This window comes from Hevea brasiliensis, chromosome 14 (genome assembly GCF_030052815.1).
Source record: "Hevea brasiliensis isolate MT/VB/25A 57/8 chromosome 14, ASM3005281v1, whole genome shotgun sequence".
Taxonomy (NCBI): Eukaryota; Viridiplantae; Streptophyta; class Magnoliopsida; order Malpighiales; family Euphorbiaceae; genus Hevea; species Hevea brasiliensis.
Genome location: NC_079506.1, coordinates 7,069,597 through 7,093,527, shown reverse-complemented (window position 1 = coordinate 7,093,527; position 23,931 = coordinate 7,069,597). Strand labels below are relative to the sequence as shown.

Below are 23,931 nucleotides of genomic sequence, written 5' to 3'. Positions count from 1 at the left end.
AACTAACAAAGGCATACAATTTGCAGCGTCTTTTATTAAGCCCTACTAAAGGCATACAATTCGAACATTAAACCTTCGGTTTCAACCCTTTCAAAGAAGATAATTGAGCTACATGGTCAACATACATGTCTTTAAAAATGCCTTCAGAGATCATGAGACAATCTAGCAGGAAAATGAATGCCCAACATTGATATCTCTTCAGGTTCTCCACCGGCTTTGCTTGCTAAGATGACTGAGGCTTTGAATCATCGTGTACATTGAAAAATTTTGTGATTCCAAGTTTTCAGGCAGAACAACATGCTCAAATAACTTCACAACCTCAATGGCCTTTATCGTTTGCCTTTAGGAAGCAATACAGGCAGTAAAGAAGGCGTCTCATGTCTCACAAAAATGGACCTAGGCTCAAAATGTATGCTGAAAATTTTCTTAATCAGGAATAAGAAATATGCCTGCAAACACAAAATATACACCAGTTTCTGAAAACCTGATAGCAGACAAAACTACTGCTATATTTTCACGAAGATCAGCATACAACATTTATTATTATTTTTTTTTATTCGTTAATTTGAAACAGAAGAAAACCATCAAAAGAAAAAAAAAAAAAAAAAAAAAAAAAAGGACAAACCTCCAAATAAACAGGTTGTATCCAGGGACCATGGTACAGAATTTTGGAGTTTTCCTATATTGCTCCTCTTCCATCTTGAACAGCAAAAAATCCATTAATGTGGAGAAAATGGGATTGTATAGGAATATTTCTTCATGAATGGGCACATACTTTAATATCTAGGCAGAAGTTGCTTCTTTTGCTTCACCTGTCATCATGCCAAGCGAGAAAAGAAGTAATAGCAAGCATCAGGAAAAAGTAAATTGATACTGCCAAATTTCACCAAGACAATGATGAGAATCAAGTTACATCCACGCCAAAGGATTTCATCCAAAGTCCAATTACTAGAGCTAGAGCTAAATCACTTCAGAATTTAATTTGTGAAATCTTAAGCAGCAAGGATTATAAGCTGAAATGGCGTGAAGAAAATTATAAAGATTAAATTTAGTAAAAATTAAGCTTGGAAGTGACCAAGTGTCATGTGAAGTATTAGGTTACATGGAATAACCTGTGGATATGCATGTACCAGATCCAACCCATGCTGCTGGCTATTCCTTACTGTTATAACTACCTCTCTTTTGGACTTAAAAACCCTTATTGCTGCTGTATTAAGTTTGCTTTTTGTTGGAACATTTTAGTCTTTTGATAGATTAATTTCTATTTTGACTTAAAGTTTCTTGCAGCTGTTGCTAAAGTAGGGATATTTTTGTCTTTAGCTTTGGGGCCAAGAGGCTATAAATACAAGTGTAATGAGAGAAGTGGATGACACATTTTGAATATTAATGAAAAATTATTTCTGCTCCATTAGTGAGTAAATTGGCTGTTGCTTTTGTTCTTGCGAAGCTCATTAACTTGCTGAGATTTCTATCTTGCAAGGTTTAACGTGTATAATATTCTTAGTTTATTCATTCCCCATATGAATTAGGTCAAGAATCCCATTTCTGATATTTTCTTTGAATTACACAGCAATCTGATTGTGTTGGTTCAAAGAATTAAATTCATACATCTTGATTTGGTGCTTTCCATATTGTTCCTTTAATTCTTGAATGTGGGTTTTCAAGTTACCAATTACTTGAGGGTTCACATCAGTTTTGGTATCAGAGCCTCACTCTGTATGGGTCGGTGGGCCATGTACAAAAGTTCCCTAACGTTCTTCGGGAGTAGTCGGGGAGAATGAGTCATGGCCCCGGTTGCTTCACGAGGACGTTCAGTCTAAAGGAGTCGAGAATGATGAGTCTCACATCGGTTCTGCAGGGAGGTCTTGGGTGTTATATATATGGGTTTGCAAACCTCCCCTTGTGAGCTAGCTTTTGAGGCGGAGTTAGGCAAGTTCATATCAGACAAGGAACAATACATAAGTCTCTTCAGGTGCTATGAGTGTAAACCTGCAATCCAATTCAGAAGATCAATATCATGACTGTCTAGTAGTGTCCTAGAACTGATGCAATTCAGAAGCATTTGAACTGATGCAATGCTGCTAAAATATGAGATTTTCAGATGAAACATATGCATATTTTGTTTGGGTACTTGTCAAAACAAGATGTAAATAGATGCCATGCAACAATCAGAACAGTAGATTGAAAGGAAGGGTGAATAATTTTCCCCGGTAAATGATGTATACTAGTTTCTGTTTGAACTATATGCACACACACAAAGTTGAGGAAGTTTATGTATCATATAAAGGGTGACCCAATGCATGAAACATCTCTTACTTGTGGGCTCTGGGAAAGGGTTGATGTATGTAGCTTTATCCCTACTTTATAGATAGGTTGTTTCCATGGCTCGATTCCGTGACCTCTAGGTCACAAGCAGAGTAACTTTTACCGTTACAATAAGGCCACCCTCTAAGTTTATATATCATATATAAAGCAAACTGTAGGGAAATATTTGAGCTTATAAGAAATAATAAAATAAGATATTTGAGCATAATTGGTAAATAGACTTAACAGTTCAACTATTATGAAAGCTAACCTTGATATCACATTTTGCAAAAAGCAAAGTAACTCTGACCACTGGATGTAACCTTATTATCTCTGGCCTAAGAAATAAAAATAATTAGCTTAAATCCAAACTTGTTCTTTAAGTTCGCATTCCAGGTCTTTCAAAAATCAGGAACTCGCCTTGTCTTCTGCATGTGTTCAAGCTCAAGACATTGCAAAATTCTTTTTCATCCTTTAAGATCTGATACCCAGTCTATCAGGAAGAGTCAGGCAGGCCCCCTGTTAACATAAGTGGTGGAGGCATTTCTTAATTCATGATGATACGCACAGACTTGAAAATAACCAGATATTGTATGTAAAATCTAGTCAATTTGGTTACAAAGACCTCTCCCAGGGACCAGGACAACAATATTTACCTTTGATCAAAAGCTTATCTAGAAAAAATAGGTAAATCAATAATGACTGAAATCCAGAGGGATTGAGTTCTTAACTGATCCTAGCAAGCTTTAATGATAATCCAAATTCTGTTTTGCTGAAACCAAAAGGTGACAGCAGCTTTTTAAGTCTGCCAAATATGAGCAAACCTTAATGAAAGAATTCTATCATTTGAACCAAAATTTGGCATACAACAAAAGGAGTCAAACAGAAACATAAAGGTGAATGAATAAAAGCTATCATGATTGTAAGTCTGTGTATACACTACTGCCACAAGCAAGAATGCAAGACGTAGCACGATTAAGGAAACATGCGTGAACCTAAAATTTGGTGTACAATAAAAGAAGATCAAACAGAAACAAAATGATAAATAATAGAAGCTACCATGATTCCAGTACTGCTTGAGGAAGATATAGCATGTCATCTACAATCCAATGAAAGATTCTTCAAGAATAGGGGAAATCTCAATTTATTTACAGTCAATTAGCACCAGACAAACACTTAATTTTGTTTGTATTTATTTATTTACAAGAGAAGCAAACCATTAAAGAATAAGGAACAAACCTCAACGAAAGTAGGTTGTATCCTGAGGGAAATTGATCCTCATTCCAAGGTCTTTTAAGAATTGGGAGCTGGCCAAAGTTCCAGCTTAGTCTGTCCTCGAATCATTCTTCATTCTTTAAGTCCTGTTACTCAGTCTACCGGGAAGCACTAAACAGGTTCCCCTGTTTATGCAAGTTGTGCAGCCATTTAATAATTCATCATGTTGAGTAAAGATTTGAAGCTTGCACGATATAATATGTAAAATACAGTCCATTTGGGGTTACAAGACCTCTTCCCTAACCAGAAAAATCTTGTATGCTTAGCTTAATCAGAAGTTTACCAAGAAACATAAATCAATAAACGATGAAAATTACTCTCAGGAGATTGCATTCTTAAGTGCCCTACCTCTGCGTAAAACCATGGACTGCTTGCTAGCAACAGTGCAACTCTGAATTCAGTTACAGTATGAAACCGAGATTCACTTCTGCAGGAACAAAAGGTCATGTCTGTAGATATTCAAGCATCCCAATATGAGCAAACCTGAAGAAAGAATTGTATCATTGTCACCAAAATTTAGTATGTAATAAAAGCAGTATAATCAGAAATTTATGGATGGAGAATAAAAGCTATCATGATTAAACATCAATGTACCTGGTACTGCCCATGAGCAAGATTTAGCATGATAATGTCATCAATAATCCAATTAATGATTCTTCAACATCATCAATAGGGACTCTTTCAGTTATACATGGTGAAGTAGCATCTGAGGAACTAAATAAAATAAATCCTCAACCACCATCATCAAGTAGTGAATTTAAAGAGTGAAGATACATAAAACATCAAAAGAAAACTGCTGAACCAAAAAAAAAAAAAAAAAAAGATGACAACTGCTTGATTATAAAGTAGCAGATGCCATAATACAATGACAAGCTATAGCCAGAACTTGGGTATTGTATTATGAACGAAACACCATACATGTAAGAACTATGAAGTATACAATTGAACGAAAGTGATAAAAATTAAAAAAAAATGATGTTACATATAAGAACAATTTTAGCCCTAAGTCAGAGAGAAAAGAAGAGTAATACCTCATTTGTGAAATGCCTTCATCCTACCATCAGTGTTTCTTGAGCACAGAATTCTTTCCAGATTTTATTAAGAATAGATTACAAGACAGGGGATATTAGCAACGAAGCGCCAATAATCTCCTTTCTCTTTTGTGCACCGTTTTTCCAGAAAGGGACACCCTGAGATATGCAAGGTTCCAAGTCTGGCAAGGTCCTCCGTTGGCAATGATTGGATTTTAGGGCAATGGTAAATCGATAAATCATCAAGAGATGTGAGGTTGTGAAGGCCTGCGGATATGGATTTCAGATTCTCAAATCCTTTGATGTAAAGAAAGGTTAGGGAAGAGGGAAGCAGTTGGCCTTCCTCATCTGGAAAGGAAACCAAATCTGTACTAGGACTTCTACCAATGATTGCAAATTCTCTAAGAGAGGTGAGTCTATGGAGTCCCCATTCCGACATTGGCTGTGTCAGATTCTTGCAATCCGAAATTTCAAGATAAGTTAGGTTTGGAGGTAAACCCCCTCCTGGAAAGGACACCAAACCTCCACAATTTCTTATAGCTAGAGATACAAGAGATTTGAGATTTTGCATCTGATTAGGTAATGACTTCAAATTCTTACAATACTCTATGGTTAAAGAGCAAAGATTGGGGATGACCAATCCACTTTCTGTGAAAGACTCTAGCTTTGGAGATTCACATATTTTTAATGCCGTGAGATGCGAGAATCTACCACCAAGTGACTCCAATAATTGTGTCGTCCAATAGCAAAACCCAAGAAACTTAACCGACTGAGGAATTTCACCAATTGGAAGGGATAAAAGAGATGGACATCCTATGACACGCAAATCCTCAAGATGAGACATCTCATTGCTAGTATCACTATCATGCATAATGCCCTCTGGCATGGACTCCAGAGAATTACAAAATGAGATCAGGAGAATTTTAAGACTGGAAGGTAAACCTGCAGCTGGAAAGGACACAAGCTTTAAGCAAGAACAGATGCGTAAAACTCTGAGAGATGTGAGGCTGTGCAGCCCATTTGGCAGACTTTCCAATTCATAACAATGGTCTATGTTCAAATCTTCAAGCATACAAGGTAAAAGCCCTTCCTCTCCCCCTACCAAAAACACAAGCTTCTTGCATCTTTCGATCTTTAAATGACTCAGACAAGTAAGTTTGTCTAAATTAGTGGAATCTTGCCACAAGTATACCAGTTGACCACAATCAACAATCTCCAGATCTTCAAGTGCCACCAAGGCCTGTGTAACCACTTCATGTAAACTTTCTAACCCTGAAATTCTCTTAATGCTTAGGGTTGTGAGGGAGATCAGATCAGGCACAGTCTTGAGAATCATCTCTTGGCATTCTTCAATATTCAGTTTCTTGATGGAAGGAAAACAGCTAGGCAGTTTTCCAATCAACTTAGGACAATTAATTATTGTCAGTTCACACAGTTTTGGAAAATTTCCGGCAACTTCTTCATTGAGACCATCAGAACAAGCCCATTGCTTCAACTCCAACATATTCTTAATTTCTAGAGTCTCCAGAGATGGAAAAGGCAACACAGAAGAAGTGTTGTCCCCATAAAACTCAACACCCACTTGTTTTTCTCCACCCATGCCTTCTATGCTCAGTTTTGTAAGTTTGGGTAGTCCTCCCAGTGGTGGTAGTAGCGTAATATTTTGGCACCTGTAGAGCTTTATATCCACCATGTTTGTGAATGAGGGATCTCCTATCCATGATGGGAATTTCTTACCACCATAAAATTTAACTAAAAGCTTTCCCAGCTTTTGATGAGGATGTAGCAAGCTGAGTACCATTAATTCATTCTCATCACTTCGTGAATAATGAAAATTATCAATCCATACCAATGCCAATTCATCAAGACTCTCCTTCTTCCTTAGATCTGCAAGCTCTACATCTAGAATGTTCACCACATTGTGTAGCCCCTCAATTTGAAGCCGCCCTTCTAGATGACGAAATTTCATCAAATCTTTTATCCCAAGTCCATTGCCTTCTCCCACAATAAACTTAGACAATGTTTGCAGATTTGTCAAATTAGCTATCTCCAGTGGCATCCCTTGCAAATTATTTGTACCACTAAGATCAAGGTGCATCAAGTTGATTAAATTGCCAATGCCTGCATTCAACTCAATGAGTTCCGTACACTCGTATAACTTCAGCGTCTGTAAGTTGCGAAGATTACTCAACGATTTAGGTAATCTTTCAACACAAGTGTAAGACAAGTCAAGATACCGTAAATGTTTCAAGGCACCAATGGAATGTGGCAACTCTGTAAACTGATAACCAGCTAGTGATAGCACCCTTAAACATTTCAACTTTGGCACCAAATCATGCACCACCTTACCAGCTAAAAAGTTATACGGCGATGGATCATCTGATGAAAGTTTTGGCAGCGCTAAGAACGTTCTTAAACTATTCATTTCATAGAAAACTTCAAACCTTTGGAAGATCTCAATGAAATGACAAGTAAATGCAGAATGGCGAACCTTTGAATACGAATTTGGGACCTTAGACTTATCATCCAAATTAAAGCATAGTTCTCCACTAACAGATTGAGCTAGATCATTAATTAGGTCATGCATTACAAACCGTGATTTATTGCTTGTAGACTGTTGAAAAAAGGATCGAGATAATAAATCTTGAAAATATTCATGTCCCAAGTCTTCCATATGCTTCATTTCCCTCTGTTGCCGCAAAAATCCTTCCGCCATCCATTGTAGAACCAGCTCATTCTCATCGAATTCATAATCTTTTGGAAAAATTGCGCAATAAGCAAAGCATCTCTTCAAATGAGCAGGAAGATGATAGTAGCTCAATCTCAACGCCGGAAGAATGCCAGTTTTGTCCTCCCAAATGTCATTGCTCAACACTTTTTCCCACACCTTCTGGTTTGGTTGACCTCGTAGGATGCCTCCAATAGCTTTAGCTGCCAAAGGCAACCCATCACATCTTTGCACGATTCTTTCACCAATTGCTTTCAGATCCAAGTGCTCATCAAAATTTGTTGCTCCCAAAGCATGTTGTGCAAATACAGAGAGACAATCACCATCTGACAACCCCTTTAGAGGATAAGCTTGAACACTGCCCATCATCCTTGAAACTCTTTGCTCACGAGTTGTGACAATAATTCTACTTCCTTTAGCCCCATATTCAAAGGGACCACGAAAGAGAGTCCAATCCTCATATTTGTCATTCCAAACATCATCTAGGACAATCATGAATTTGTTCTCAGACAGCATTTCCTTCAATTTTTCTTGAAGTAAATTCAAATTATTTTTGGCATCAAAATGTCTATCAAACGACAGAAGAACTGCATTGGTAATTCTAAAAACATCAAAATCATCGCCAACTGAAACCCAAGCAGCCAAATCAAACTTCATTCTAACTTCATCAAAGATAAGCTGAGCAAGAGTTGTTTTGCCAAGGCCTCCCATTCCAATTATGGAAATCACAGGGACTCTTGCATCACTTGATTCAGTATTCAAAAATTCAAGTATCGCCTTCTTATCTTCCTCCCTCCCATAAACCTCTGCTTTATTCACCACACAGGTTGTGGTTCTATCTCTCACTCTACTGGTCCTCCCACCATCATCAATCACTCTCAAACTCAAATCCAGGAGATTTTTCTGTGACCTCATATCTTCTAATCGGATAGTAATTCCCTTTATCTTGGAGATCATCTCAGCATTGAAATTCAACCCAGAATAAGAAGTAGGAATGAGCTTTCGTACCTTGCTTGCACCAGCTTTCAACTCGCGTCGACGAGCTTCGATGTGAAACTCATCAAGAATGTCCTCCACATCATAAGCCAAGTCCCTGAGCTTGTTTGTCCACATCGTCACCCTCTGGTTCTTCCTCTTCATCTGCTGCTCCTCTGCATCGTCAAGCACCTCATAAATATCCTCCAAAATCTCCTTCCACTTGTTGAGCTCAGTAAGCACTTTTCCTTCACGAACATACTTGAGCAAGTCCTGGGAGGCCAACTGATCAAACAGCGCCTCAACAACAGGAGAGAGAATAGCACCTCCAATAGTAGTCGCAATATCCATCACAGAGATCAGAGAATCAAATTCTTGCAGACTATGAGTTCAAGAACGAACAATAGCATAAAACCCTTAACAAAAACAAGTAAAAATCTTATCTTTTTCCACTGTAGACTAAGCGTTTCGTTTTCAACGTGGTTTCAGGAGGACCCATCAGGCCATCTATTATTTGGAGAAGTAATTCTTTATTAGCGGAATCCCTTGCCAGAAGATGGAGCCAATATTAAAAAGACAAAAGACATAAAGGAACAAATCTATGATACAAATTAACTATATGTATCAAACGCCGCCGTTTGAAAACTTGGGCTCTAACCAAAGAAAAGCATCACCACCACATGCACACGCATCACACTGAATCGTCCCTCGTCTTCTCCCAACCAGAGAGTACTCCAAAGAGCGTAAAAACCCAACCCTAAACCCCAAAAAAACTAGAGACAACCAGCAAATCCAACCATGGTGTGCATAAGGAAGGCGACAATAGATGACCTACTAGCGATGCAGGCCTGTAACCTGCTATGCCTGCCGGAAAACTATCAGATGAAGTATTATTTCTACCATATTCTCTCCTGGCCGCAGCTCCTCTACGTCGCCGAAGACTACAACGGCCGCATTGTCGGCTACGTCTTGGCCAAGATGGAGGAAGAATCCAATGAATGCCATGGTCATATAACCTCCCTCGCCGTTCTTCGCACCCACCGCAAGTTGGGCCTCGCAACTAAGCTCATGAATGCTGCCCAGACCGCCATGGAACAGGTTAAGTATTTTGCTTAATTCTTGTGGAGATATTGAATTAGCCAATTAAGGATTTGATTGTTTACCCTTTGAATGTGCAAGAAATGCACAAAAGTTCTCTAATGAATAGGATTTGGGATTGAATGGGTAGTCGTATAAAGTTTGATTAAGGGAACTGATTGTGATTTATTTCATTTCATACTTGTGTAGTTAAATTGTAATCACTGCTGAGTCCCAAATGAAAGAGCATCATTAGCATCATTATGCAAAATATGTGTCAGACTAACTATAGGTTCATAATTTTTCTGTTAGATAGGAGATTTTGATGTAGCTCCCATATGATTGATATTACTGAACTCTTTTTGTTTCTAAGAGCAAGCTTAGAACCATTTTTCTCTATTGAAAAGGCGAAATGATTGCTTTCATATTGCCAATGTGATCATGGAAATAAAAAAGTCGAAGTTTTTTTGGGAAATTGTCAGAATTTGTTTGAAAGTTGACATACCAGAGCAATTATGAGGGCAGAACTGGATAAAAAATTAGCTTTGTAAACGGATTGTGTGTGTGTGTGTGTGTGTATCTCATCACTGTGGTGTTTGGAGCAGGTGTTTGGAGCAGAATATGTCTCACTGCATGTGAGGAAGAGTAATAGGGCAGCATTCAATCTCTACACAGAAACATTGGGCTATAAGATTCATGATGTGGAGGCAAAGTATTATGCAGATGGAGAGGATGCATATGATATGCGGAAGCAGTTTAAAGGGAAACAGATTCATCATCACGGACATCATCATCATCATCATCATCATCATGGTGGTGGGTGTTGTGCAGCTGATACCAAGTCTGTGGAAGCAAGACCAGACTCAAAATCAGAGGCAAAAGCCAACACAAAATCAGAATCAAAAGCAGGGTGATGGTGAAAACTATACCCAGTATTTGGATAACAGGGCAATGATCTCTTGTTAAGTGATTCAGGTTGTAGTGAGAATTATAATTGTAGTTTGTTTCCGGTGGTAATAATGCAGTGAAGGACCTGGATTGCATGGCTATTTCCATCATAGTTTCCACATTCTGTGATGAACATTGTTGTGTAATTGTTGTTGCACCTTCTTCATAAGATACATTTTATTTATTCTTATTGCTGTCAAATCGTCTTATTTTTATCTATTGATTTTAACCCTAATCAAATTTAGTAGTTTTTCTTTTTTTCTTTTTTTCTTTCCTCCTTGAACCGAATCAAATCAAATAAAAACCGGACAATTCAACCATTAAATCAAACTTGAGGATAAATATTACACATAGTCACTCAATTTTATGGGTGTTTTCTTAAAAGTCAAATTTTAATTTTTTCATAAAAATCGTTGAACTTCAATTTGATTTTATAAAAGTCACTATAATTGAAAATTAAAGGTTTTTAGGTTAATTTGCTGACTTATCAATTATTTTACAAATAAAATTATATTATTTTATTAATTTAAAAAAAAAAGAAAATAGGATAAATAAAATACATCCCGCTATCTCCCTTGTCGTCAAAATTATTCATTTTTTTCAAATTTTTCTCATTAATAATTAGGTAATTTTACTTGTAAAATAGTTGATAAGTCGGTAAATTAATTTAAAAACCTTTAATTTTTAATCATAATATCTTTTATGAAATGAAATTGAAATTTAATAATTTTTATAAAAAAAGAATTAAATTTTAGTAACTTTTATGAGAACTCGTAAAGTTAACTGGTTGCGTTAGATAATTACCTCGAACTTGAAAAAAAAAGTTTAAAATAACTTTTTCTTCCAATTTCAAGAGAAAAAAATGGTGCTCTTGTTGGCCTGCTGGGTAGGGATTTTAGGCTAAAGATTTCTCTAATTGTGTTATTGGGCTCTTTGGTTTAATTTGTTCGATATTGGGCTGAACTTCTTCAGCTCAGAAGCAAGAACTAGACCCAGCAGTCTTGTTCTAAAATTCCAACTTAGAATTGAATTCATCTAATTCAAATTGAAGTTAAACTGAAATTGAAATTAAATTTGATTCTTGTCAGATAAAATGTTGAAAAACCTAACCCAAATTATTGAATCCCTATCAAATCTCCTTTTTATACACTAGTATAACCAAAAAGAGAAATACAAAAGATAAAAAAAGTGAAAAAAAAAAGAAGGAAAAGGTGCCCAACCCTTTTTCTCTTTACTTGAGAGAGATGTTTATGAGGAGTCAGGATTGTGGGTTGGTGAAGTGAGCTAAGGGATAGTCATGTTAGTGGAAGATTTTGAGAAATTTTGTAAAAGAAAGAGATGATGATTCAAGGTATATCCGGCCACGTGCTGGTTCATAATTGGATAGGGATCTGAACCGATTAAATCTACATTTGGCTCGAATCATGAATGAATTAAATTGAAATTAAATCAGAATTATTCAGTTTGATTTCAAGTTAAACTCATTTTTTATTTAAAAATAAAAAGTATATAAAAAAAATTTTTAAAAATAAATCATTAAATTTGAAGCAGATTGAACCATACTATAATTAAAACCTGAATTAAAAATTTAGGAATTACAATTTAAGTTCAAGTTCACCCATTTAAATAAATTGAAACCGATGATTTTAGCCCGATTCAAATCGAAAACAACCCAATGGTCAGGTCCAATTCAAGGGCCTGGTTGTGAAAATCAGAAGTCAATCAAAGTCTTGGTCTCCTATCTACTCCATTATTCAGTAGATGAATCTTTTGCAATATATTTCAATAACTTTTAGTGACAATGTCTTGGCTTGGAATAATCAATAATTGAAAAGATATGCATGGTGCCACTGTTAGTGCCTGTCATATTCAATGTATTCCCCCATCAATTTTTTTCTGGCTTGCACAGAGAGAGAGAGAGAGAGAGAGAGAGAGAGAGAGAGAGAGAGAGAGATGGCTTTATGCCATTGAATATATCTATGAAAAGGCAGAGATAATGTGAAGGATTTGTATTGAATATATATTCTAAATTTCTAACCATAATTATATGGGTAGTCTAAACAATAATTAAGTGCCAAATCAGGGTACTAATTACATTTTTTTTTAATTTCTAAAGTATGAAATATAAGATATTTTAATTTAATTTTATTTGTCTATTTATTTGTAAAATAATTCAATTGGTCTAAAGCTCAATTAGGCCTTGGGGAAGTTTAATTTAACTTAATTTTAATTTTTTATTTAATTTAGTTAAAAAAATTCAACTTAAACTTAATTTAGCTCATAAATTAAGAAAATACAAAAATTAAATTTCTTGATTTTAGACTTAAATAAATAAATCAATAAATTTAGTCCCTAAATTAAGAAATTAAACTTCTTAATTTTTTATTTAAATTAAAAAATTAAAAATTTTAACCTATAAATTTTAATTTTTAAACTAGATTAAATTAAAATTAAAAAATTTAAATTAAATTAAATCAAAAAATAAAAATAAACTAAATTAAATTTCTCCAATAAGTATTAAAACTAAATCGAGTTCATCAAACATCACAAGAAACTAAAATGGTTGCTCTACCTAAAATATGGCCTAAAAAGAGCCTAACTTCTATTAATAGCTATTGCCCGTAGAAGAGTCCAAACAAGACCCTAAGCTTATCTGGTGATATAAGGCTTTCTTTAGTGTGGGGATTTTTTTTTTTTAACTCTATTAAAAAGAGTAAAAAGATAGGAAGGAAGAGAAGAGAAGGTTAAGAGAAGCTTCATCATTCTTTGTATTTATCATGTCAAAATATTGATTTACAACCTGTTTAGCATTGAATTTAGAAAGCTGAAACTATTTTTTTTGAATAAAAATATCATTTTAGATGTTGTTGAAAAAAATAATTTAGAAAAAACTATTTTGTTATTTTAGTATTCTTATAACTAAAATTGATCAAATTTAATTTTTAAATATTTTTTAATATTCTCTAACTAATATATATAAAAAGGTAATTTTCTCAACAGCAGTTTTAACAACAATGCCAAATAGGCCTTTAATACAACTAAACTCAACTCAACTCAACTAAGCTTTTATCCCAAAAATTTGGGGTTAGCTATATGGATTCGCTTTCTTCACTCTAAACGATTTTGGGTTAAGTCCTCAAAAATGTATAATGCTTCTAAGTCATGTTATACTACAGCAATGCCAAATAGGCCTTTAATATACTCCTAAATTTCTTTGGGATTTAACAAATTCAAGTTACTTCTAAGAGTCATATATTTCCTAAATATATGTTTCATATATTATTTTAATTATATATTTGATAATGTTTTTAAATGTGGGTAAATATAAAAGTCACAATAATTTTATTGAGCATCTAATCAATTTATTTATTTACTCAAATTTTTAGTATATATATAAGTCATCACAATATAGTAAAATTTTTTAATTTGTAGTTATTGGAGAAGTTTAATTTAGCTCACTTTTAATTTTTTTGTTTAAATTAATTAAGCAATTTCAATTTAAGTTTAATTTAACCTAAAAATTAAAATTTATAAGTTATATTTCTTGATTTCTTAATTAAAATAAAAAATTAATACATTTAATTTCTTAATTTTGAGATAAAATTTTTTAATTTTTTGATTTAAACATAAAAATTAAGAGATTTAATTTTTTTTATTTTTTGATGTTTAAACTAAATTAAATTTAAAATAAAAATTTCAAATTAAATTAAATAAAAAATTAAAATATATTAAATTAAACTTTTTAAGCCTTTCCAATATTCAATGACTTCATGTCCTTTTAGTTTATCACTTTAAATCCCTGTCAAACATACCAGCACCATCTGATTTGCTCCATGTAAAGATTAAACTACAATTTAACTCCAAGTGGGCACTTGGCTGATTCCAACAATAATGATTGTTAATTATAATATATTAGTCCTTGATGGCTGCTTGTTCCATATTCAACCAAAACCTATCAAAAGCCAAGCTCTTTAATTGTACTTTTTTTTTTAAATTTTATTTTAGTTTAATAAAGGATAACCTAACACTTAAGCCTATCTGAAGCAATATTTTAATTAATCCAAACCCAAATTTTAATTCTTTAACTAAGATTAGGGAAGAAAGTATCAATTATAATGCAAAACTCAAGGAGATACTTACAAGCGATAGATATTGGAAAAGGGATACGACAACTAAATTAAACAATGGTGGGCATGCTTGAAAAGAAGTTAATAAAATAATGGTGGAGCTTTTTAACTAAGGCATATCCTAAAAGTATATGCAAATATGATACAAAAGGGTAGAGCAGCACTAGCAACAGACACTTCTGTCATTGTAGCTTTGTTGATTGGAATCCCAGTGGGCTCTCCACAAAATTCTTACCCAAATCAAGAACATCCAATTATGCTGACCTTTCACATTCAAATTCCATCTTCCCGATCCCACCTAACCATTTAGGATAAAATTAGCCCTAGGCTCTAGCTCAATTGGCTTGAATTTGAATCCAAGTCCTGTGACCACATATAGCTTCTGTATTTTTCCAGGGAAAAGTCTTGCCTTGGCTTATGAGCTAAGTTGCAAAGCGATGAGGTACTCGAGGCGTCGGAACGACCACATCACGACCAGATTTTATCAAGTTCTGACGATCTTGGATGGTTTTATCAAACAATCTGTTCTCAGGTTTTTCTGCATAGCAAACATAGTAGCAGCTCACACAAGCATGTGGCAATGTCATAGCAATCCTAGTCTGCAAATTACATTATTAATGAACCAAGTTAATCAAAGAGGTGACTTATAAAGATTCTTTATGAAAGATTAGAAAATACCCAATTGGCCACACGATCTAAGCACATATAATTAACCAAACAAAGTAATTTTTGTCAAGTAAGGTCTACCAACCAAGAGGTATCCAATGAAGCCTGCCAAGAGGGAGAGAGTAGCTGTGAAAGGCTGGTGCACTTTAGCAGTCCAAGCAGCTACAACAATAACACAAATGGAGGCACTACAAACTCCAGTAAGGAAACAAATTGAGCTGGTAATGTCAGAATCAACAATGCGTTCCATATCTTGCCTCTGAAATTGTGCCCAAGTATCCTGTGATGCCCGAACAAAACCTTTCCCATATGCAGCTATCTGCAATAATGGTTTATAGGGTAATTCAGCGTAATGCCTCTCAGAATAAGTTTGCCATTTTCCTGATCAAGAATTGTGTCTAAGCTATGAAAAGTTTGGAACAAGCCACAGTAACCAAACAAGGTAATGTTATTGGTGAATGGTGACACTCAGATAATTTAGTAATTTGGCAAATTTATAAAAGAAAATGTAAGTTTAATATCAGAAACAGAAGCATATATTATTTGGATTTATCCAGCAACACTAAAATTTCCAAGAACAAATACAGAATTATTGAAGATCATGCGATACTTAAAAACGGCTCCTGTAGTATAAATCCCTATTAAAAAAAGTAAAGATCCTGACAAAGAAGTTCCAACAAGCTTATGTCTTCTAAGGAAGAAATTTATGAAAACTTTCAACTTACTGAAAAGGACTAGTAAGTAGCAAGTCATATTCAGATTATCTCCTTGGCTCTACTAGGGAAAACTCAGTGATGTTCGTATGCAACAAAAAAATGGCACCAAACTTTTAGGTGGAATGCAGCAAAAGGTAAGGAAGTTTGTTAATCTCAATCCATTAGCAGTGATATTACCTGTACAAAGGCCCAGCCATTGCCATATCTGAAGATGGAGTTCATGACTCCAAGACAGCAATGAGCACAAGAAAACATGAATTCGTCTTCTCCTTCTAGCAAATTCAGACCCCGAGCAATGATTCTTAGCGCTTCAATTGCCGGTACAAATAGAGATCCTAGACAAGCACTTCCAAGATTCAGAGTTACAGCTCTTTGGAAACAAAATTGAGTACTGGCTTGCATTCCTCTGAGATAATACAATGAGATTACTCTACTAACTGTCAAATTAACCACATTCCTCATAACCTCTGTAGTCCAAAGCAAGCTCAATAGTAATGCAATAATTGTCAAAGGTGGAAAGGAGAAATTTAAGGCTCCAATCACAGCTAAAATCCACAGAGACATCCACAGGAACCCAACTCCAAGCATCCAATAAGTAGGTTGATTCAAATCACCAAATTTTGGAACAGGTTCAAGAGATTTAATCAAGATTTTAGTACTAAACTTGATTCTTTGAGTAACCCAACAAGCATATAAGCCATTACCAATTGCAAAAGCAATAAGACAAACTCCAACACCATCAGTGAGAGCCTTTTGGAAGCAAATTAAGAGAATTCCAGCTGAAAGTGTCATGAAGAAAGAGCTCCACAATATGAAATGAATCATGAATCTAGGCCATACTCTAAATGCTTTTTGCCATGCCAAAGCAAGAGTAATGCTCAATAGAGATGCTACTTCAACTTGAGGAAGGAAATACTTCAATATTCTTATCTCTTTTCTTTTAACAGTATCTGATGCTACTATAAGTCCTTGAATTCCCTTGAATATAAGAAAACATACTAGCCCAATAGCCAGAACCATGTGCAGCACAAACAGAAACAGAGATATTCTGTTGGTATACCTTCTTGAATTGAGTGTTGTTATTGATGGCTGGTTACACAAGATGAGAAGAGAGAGAGAGAGAGAGAGAGAGAGAGAGAAACCAAAATAGTTCTGATTAGTAACTTCAAAATTCAGAAGAAACTGATATCCTTAATAGGCAGAGAGAGAGAGAGAGAGAGAGAGCCAGAGCCAGAAATTTTGGAATTAATTATTGAAGCATCTCGCAAAAGCAATGAATTTCCATAGCTGACTTGAAAATCCTGCAAGAATTTTAAGACACTTTTGTGCAACATGCTAAACATGCTAATTAATGGCTTTAAATTTTAGCAACTTGACAAAAAAAATTAAGAAATGTTTTCAACAATTTACTAACTTTTAACGAAATTGATAATGATGAAAAACTTAAAAATCATTTTCAAGAAATTTTAAAAACAAAAAGGGGGAGCTGAAGCTATCTTTGTGTAATCCCAGAAACAAGAAAAAAAGAAAACTTACTTGTGGTTGTGGGGTTGGGGTAGAGCGAGGCAGAGAGGTCTGGGAAGGAGAAGGAGAAGCAACTCTAGTAGAACTATTGATGACAATTCTCAAAGGGTTCGATGGGTTCAAACTTCGCAACATTGATACATGAAAATTTCTCTGATCTTCATCATTAAAATTATCGCTCTCTATCACCTTTTCTTTAACACCCACCTCTCCTTTCTCCACATCTCTCTCTCCCTCCATCCCTTCTTTCCTCTCATTTCCTTCTTCTTCTTCCTCTTGTTCTCCTTCTTCCTCTTCATCTTTTTTCTTCTCTTCCTCCCTCCTTTCACTCTCCTTCTCCAGCACCTGAACAACAAATTCTTGAAACTGTTAGCAGCTGACACATTACAAGAGAAGGGGAAAAGCAAAGATAGAGAAATTCCAGTACGTTTGCTTCTATTACAGGTTCTGCAGCACCCATTCCGTCGTCGGTGGTGGTTGTGACGGTGGCACCGGCAGCTGTGATGGTGGTGATGTATGAAAACCGTTACTGGATTTTGTATGGTTTATTTCGTGTCCTGTTAGGTGGTGTTATTCATATCACTGGTAGCTAACGTCTTTATTAATTTTTTTTTTTCCTTTTCTTTTATAATTTTATCCCAAAACTCACAGAACAACTCGGTATTACTCCACGTGAATTCACGCACCAATGGAAGGAAACTGCAGTGAATGTCTGTAAGTAAAGGACAGAACACATGCAAGAAAGGGTTTTAACTCCGTGTTTGTAAGATACACGGTACAATATCTGAAATTGATCACCATTAACGGTGGAGATTTGAGTCTGATGGGATTGGATGATGAGGTGGGCGAAATTGACTTTTTGTAAATGGAAAGCGACAGACACGTCAGCACATAGCTCCCCTCGAAATTGATAGGGAGCGTGTAGGACACTACAAAATTTGGATTAGACAATTAGACATGGGTGTCCTTGGATTTTAGGGGTTCATGACTTTCTTGACCGTTATTAGTGGCTTTTGAGGTTATCTTTTTGGCTTAACCAGGTCGGTTTCACTTCTCGTGCGGTAAATATTACGTATGATCACTTTATTATGTTAATATTTTTATAAAATTTATTAAATTTTAATTTTACATAAAATTTATTAAATTTTAATATAATTTTATAAAAGTGATTATGATTAAAAATTAAATATTTTTAATTAACTTATTAATTAATTAATTATTTTATAAATAAAATTATTAATTTTCATAAAAGTTCTTTTTATCATCAAATTCTTTTTTTTTTATTCATTTTTTTCTTTATTAACAATCATTGTTTAGATAATTTTATTTATAATGTAGTTGATAGATTAAAATATTAATTTTAAAATTTTTAATTTTTTATTACGATGAATTTAATAAAAATATTTATAAAATTAAGTGACTATATATCTACAATAACTTTTTAAGGTAATTTTAGTATTTTATACCTGATCAAAACATTATTTTTTATTTATATTATTTGACAATATAATATTTATACTAATATTTAAAAGTTGAGCAAATATTTTGATTATAGTCAGTAAAATAGTATAATTATTTTTATATTTAACAGTTAATTTAATTATTTTTATTGAACACTTTTAATTTAAATCACTATATAAACAGTTGCTACTCATTAATACTAACGATTTATAAAATAATTAAGAGCTACTAAAATAATAAATAACTATTAAAATAATTAATATTACTGAACAGACATTAATTTATTTTTAACTTTTTATTCAAATTAATTTAAATTTTCAATTGAAATCCAACATAGTCTAAAATTAAAAAATTAAGAATTAAACTTCTTATTTTTTTGTTAAATTAAGAAATTATGTTATAAATTATAATTTATGAATTAATTTAAATAAAGAAGTTAAAAATATATTAAATTGATATTTTCAATTATGAAATTGAACATTTAATCTCCCTTTTATTGGGTAGGAGGAAATAAAATTAGTATTGGAATGAATTAAATTAAGTGTAGAGGAGAAGAAATTTCAATTTTTTTTTTGGCCCTTTATCAAAGTCTAATGAGAAAAGGAATTGAGACATTTTTATAAACATTCAAATCAGACCTATAAAATCATTGACTACTTTAATTTTGAATTATTTAATATTTAACGTTACAAAACTCCTTAATCATGTGGCCGAATCATCTACCTAGCAAAATTACGTGGCTAATTATGTGGACACATGAGTTATGACAGCTGGAGGATGGGTCCCAATTTTGCAGGCAACCTTGGAAGTAGAGCTCCATGTTCACCACACAAAATTTATGCTATAAAAAAATTATTATATATAAAAAAAAAAAGTCTTAACTAAAAAAATTGACTTGATAATTTTAAATTTATTATTAAATAATTGTCTAATCAAATTTAATAATTATATTTTAATAAAAATTAAATTTCATTAATTAAAAAATAAAAATATTAAAAGAATTTTGATTAATAATTATTAAGGTGTTATGTTGTCGCCGAGGAAGAAAAGAATTTTGAGACAGGATGAGTCGGATACACCTCAAATATGTATCATGTCTCTTTCACCATAATGGCTGCACCATCTATTGTTTCAAAGTTATCATCTAGGAAAGGGATGGGGCATTAGGAGTATATTGTTATAGCAGGTATGGCATATTCAAGGCATACATATTCATATAATATAAGAAAGGAAAAAAAATAATATGAAATTTATATGATTTGATGGTAAGATTTATGTCTATAGATAATATGAGAGAAAAATATTATATAAATAAAATTATTTCATGATTATGGTAGAATTTCTCATATTCAAAACTGTTTGGCATAGTTGATCTTCAGCTTATATTAAATTCAATTCTGTGGATTTCAAAATTCACTGTCTTAGGTAGACAAAATTATATTAAAAAATGATTTAGTTGTTTGTTTCTCTTTTTGTATGAATAGACTCTTAATAATTGAACCAATTTATTTAATAAATTTATCAAAATTATAATTATCAATTATAATTTATATCGTTTTTATTTTTAGAGCTATTTTTTATTAATCAACTCAACTCAACTAAATTTTTATTAAAAAAATTTAAGATTGTACTACTATCCTCCAAGTCAATTTAAATCTATCCCTTTTTTTTTCTTTGATCATACCATTTTTTATTAGTCGATAACTAATTTAATTTAATTTTTTCATTTATACTATATTATCCTTTTAAAATTTATTAATTATAAAATTTTTATTTAAATTAATTTTTTTATATTAATAAATTAATAGTAAATAAATATAAAAATATTATAATATTGAATTATTTATATTTTTAATTCTTTATGTAATATAATAAATTAATAATTCTATATCAATTTCAATATAATTTTACCCAATGTTTTAACTATAATAAGTTATAATGAGCAACAATAACAATTAACTATCAATTACCAACTATACACAACAATTAAACTAAACAAGCTAGAAAAACTTTGCAAATACACTAGTTTATTTATTTATTTATTTTCATTATATTAGAAATATTGGATAATTCATTAGAACTTCTCAAAGGCATCAAAAATTGGTATCCTAGCAAAACTGTGGGGGGTGGTCAAAATCATCATTCCAATGGACAACAAAATCCCTTGTTTCAACCGTAAATGAAATGAAGTTTACAAGAAAGAGAAAAATTGTAAGACAGTAAAGAATCATCCAGATCTGGGAAGGAGTGAAAACAAAATAGAAAGAACAAGAAATCACCAAACTACCAGGTTCTGGACATGTTTCAAGTTAATGTAAATTCCTACGTCATACTTCTGTAGCATCGCCTAAATTTATTTCTTTGCAACACCAGAAGTTTCTGGTGGTGCCTTGACAATACTTAGTTGGCCACCTTCCTTGTTAGCAATTGTGGCTGCTTTCACCTCATTGCATTGATTAATGAATTTGCTCAACTCCTGTTCAGATCAGATGAGGGGGAAATGCGCCATTAGTAGAGTTTACAAACAGAATCCAAAACAATGAATGGTAATATACATGCAGTTGCAAAATATAATGACTGCAAGAATCATGCATCTCCTTATGCTCGGGTTAGATAACACTCTTCAAGTTAATGACATCTATCTCCCTCTCTCCTCCCTCCATTTTTCCTTTTCGAGGCAAGTAAAGTAGAATACAATATGTTTCAAGATGTTTTTATTTTGATGAGCTTTTTAGCATGACTGGAACAGAGAGCCAGCCAAATTTTAGGTTTTTATCATCGTAAAAGCAATTGTACACTAAAAATTAAGTGTAGATTGATAAGCTCATATCGAATGAGTGAACAAACACCAAGGAATTTGAATAAAAATAGGTAACAAAACCCCATTTATAGACCCAATTTTTAGACGCCAAATTGTTCAACATAACATAAGAATACTCAACTCAACTCAACTCAACTAAGACTTTATTCCCAAAGTTTGGGGTCAGCTATATGGATTCGCTTTCTCCACTCTGAACGATTTTGGGTTAAATCCTCAGAAATGTCTAATACTTCTAGGTCATGTTGTACTACTATCCTCCAAGTCAATTTAGGTCACGTTGTACTACTCTCCTCCAAGTCAACATAACATAAGAACACTTAAAGCAAATAAATTTTAAGGTTACTATCATCGGGAAACATAAATATCTGGCTTCAAAAATAAATTCCGAAGATGTGGATTGCAAGAATTTGATAGGGCACAGATGGGAACAAATTATATACATATGGCCAAAGTATCCTCACTTGTCTTGTAATTTCGCACATCATCTTCACTTCTCTTGTAGTCATCACACATTCTCATATGTACATACAAAACAGCACAGGGCAAAAGAAAAGAATTTAAAGAAAAAATATACTCATAATACGTAAAAGATGAAGATGGATCAGAAGACTGGCTTTGATTCTCAAAAGAGAAAAATCGCACAACTGGCTTTGATTCTCAAAAGAGAAAAATCGCACAGTATATTCAGCGTCGATCATCTGGGGAAATAATCATCCCTTCCATCTCCACCATAAATAAGATTTTGAACCCAAAAACAATTTAAAAAAAAAAATCAAAACAAGAAAACTACAATGAAAAATTTTCCATATCTGCATAATGTGGCTGGCAAAGCTAGCCACCTCAGCTTTGCAGAAATGGAGCGGCTGTGGCGTCAGCTCATACTCACCACTCACTGTACAAAGAGTGCTGGTAATCAGTATTTGACGCAAATTCAACACAATTTCTCACTCTTGCCTAACAAATAGTAGTAAAAATAAGTTTAAAAAATCACAAATGCCAATTCCACTAAAAACTTTTGGCTTGATAAGCTATTATTAAAAAGTTCAACGGATTTCAAATTCTTTGCAAAGTGAATGCTCATTTTCAATGAAAATTTCATGAGCAAGGGAAATCGGAAGAAAGCAAAACAACAGAAAATTGTGGGTTTAATCAATCTCATTATAGAAAATTTTGTGTAATGAATCAAATGCATCAGACCAACAAATATTTTCTTTTTATGTTACTATCCGACAAATTAACTCATAACTTACCAGCAAAAGCAATTCGTTTCATCCATTCATAATCAAAGAACAAAACGAAAAAAGAAGTGAAGAAAATAAAACTTACCCTATCAACATCCATCTCCTTTGTAGTCTTTGATGGCTTCACAAATCTCTTTCCTTACAAAAGGTGAAAAAATATGTAAACAATTCTTGAAAATTAATAAAGAAACAATCACACACAGAGATACAACTATATATAGATTGAGAGAGAAAGAAAGAAAAAGAGACCTTTGCGTGTAATGGGTACTTTGCCATGGCGATTAGGAGGGATTGTTTTCCTCTTTTGTTGCCCTTTGAATAGATTGTCTTTCTGCGTCATTGTTAAGGTTTTTACAGCTGCTGCTGCTTCCGCTTTAACGTTTTAGGGTTTCCTTCGGCACAATTTAGCAGGCAACGGCTTAAATAAACAAAGCAGTCATAAAACGACGTCGTTTAAGGCATTACTATTGCCAACCCAGTTTGTGGAGGTGGCGTAACTTTTATAAACGACTTCGTATTGCTTAGATATAATAATTAATATTTTTTAAATACAAAAATTTCCTTAGCTCTTAAAAAACACAGTACGCAGGAGTACAGAGAGAGCTCCACCAGCTCGGCTTTGACAATAAATATCGTTCTTTGATATTTTGCAGCTTCTGTATGTTCCAGTCCTTCAAATTCAAGGGCTGTCTACAAATTGTGCCCTTATCGTCAAGCTGCGGAATTTGCTAGTGGGAACAGACTTTTTTTTTTTCTCCAGAAGTGTTCGTGAATGGTCTACATAGCACTTTTTGCTGGAACTTTGGCAGACACATAGAGCTATCAAGGTAACATCCAATACCCATTAAAGAGTAGAGACTAGATGCATTATTTACCAACTCAATTATGTAAGATATGTTCTGTTTAAAGTATGAATTCCCTTTCTCTTCTCTGTAGCTGACTTACTGTTTTGTTTTTTTTCTTGCACATTGGAATAAGTTCATCTACCAGCAAATAGTAAGTGTTTTTATTCATCACAAACTGTAAATTTTGAGAAA

The 23,931-nt window shown here is 33.5% G+C and overlaps 4 protein-coding genes and 1 non-coding gene across 19 annotated transcripts; 1 reads left to right on the top strand and 4 right to left on the bottom strand.

Annotated features, from left to right (window-relative positions):
• Positions 1-10: 10 nt before the first annotated feature.
• Positions 11-8,854, bottom strand: LOC110670636 (putative disease resistance RPP13-like protein 1). Of its 15 annotated transcripts, none has more exons than XM_058135378.1 (6): positions 5,553-8,854; positions 4,174-4,293; positions 3,928-4,062; positions 1,959-3,704; positions 626-812; positions 11-449 (listed from the first exon to the last, which is right to left on the bottom strand). In XM_058135378.1, exons 1-2 carry the CDS (start codon positions 8,662-8,664, stop codon positions 4,265-4,267), a joined length of 3,141 nt encoding a protein of 1,046 aa, XP_057991361.1. In that variant the 5' UTR covers positions 8,665-8,854; the 3' UTR covers positions 11-449; positions 626-812; positions 1,959-3,704; positions 3,928-4,062; positions 4,174-4,264. The 15 variants fall into 15 exon arrangements, with proteins under 15 accessions (XP_057991361.1, XP_057991360.1, XP_057991358.1 ...); XM_058135377.1 differs by having other exon boundaries at positions 4,174-4,285; XM_058135375.1 differs by having other exon boundaries at positions 626-699; positions 776-812; positions 4,174-8,853.
• A 102-nt stretch (positions 8,855-8,956) lies between these two features.
• Positions 8,957-10,539, top strand: LOC110670577 (N-terminal acetyltransferase A complex catalytic subunit NAA10). The gene is made up of 2 exons (XM_021832669.2): positions 8,957-9,411; positions 9,996-10,539. The coding sequence occupies exons 1-2, from the start codon at positions 9,112-9,114 to the stop codon at positions 10,302-10,304; spliced, it is 609 nt and encodes a 202-aa protein (XP_021688361.2). The 5' UTR covers positions 8,957-9,111; the 3' UTR covers positions 10,305-10,539.
• Positions 10,540-14,532: 3,993 nt separating this feature from the next.
• On the bottom strand, positions 14,533-18,049 carry LOC110648133 (uncharacterized). Its single transcript, XM_021802252.2, has 5 exons — positions 17,799-18,049; positions 17,384-17,716; positions 16,025-16,936; positions 15,217-15,450; positions 14,533-15,064 (listed from the first exon to the last, which is right to left on the bottom strand). Exons 1-5 carry the CDS (start codon positions 17,829-17,831, stop codon positions 14,888-14,890), a joined length of 1,689 nt encoding a protein of 562 aa, XP_021657944.2. The 5' UTR covers positions 17,832-18,049; the 3' UTR covers positions 14,533-14,887.
• A 2,931-nt stretch (positions 18,050-20,980) lies between these two features.
• On the bottom strand, positions 20,981-23,306 carry LOC110648127 (uncharacterized). Its single transcript, XM_021802247.2, has 3 exons — positions 23,144-23,306; positions 22,980-23,032; positions 20,981-21,308 (listed from the first exon to the last, which is right to left on the bottom strand). The coding sequence occupies exons 1-3, from the start codon at positions 23,232-23,234 to the stop codon at positions 21,186-21,188; spliced, it is 267 nt and encodes an 88-aa protein (XP_021657939.2). The 5' UTR covers positions 23,235-23,306; the 3' UTR covers positions 20,981-21,185.
• LOC131173720 (small nucleolar RNA Z103) lies at positions 22,285-22,376 on the bottom strand. Its single transcript, XR_009144033.1, has one exon. It is a non-coding gene; the product is annotated as a small nucleolar RNA Z103 (small nucleolar RNA).
• Positions 23,307-23,931: the final 625 nt, after the last annotated feature.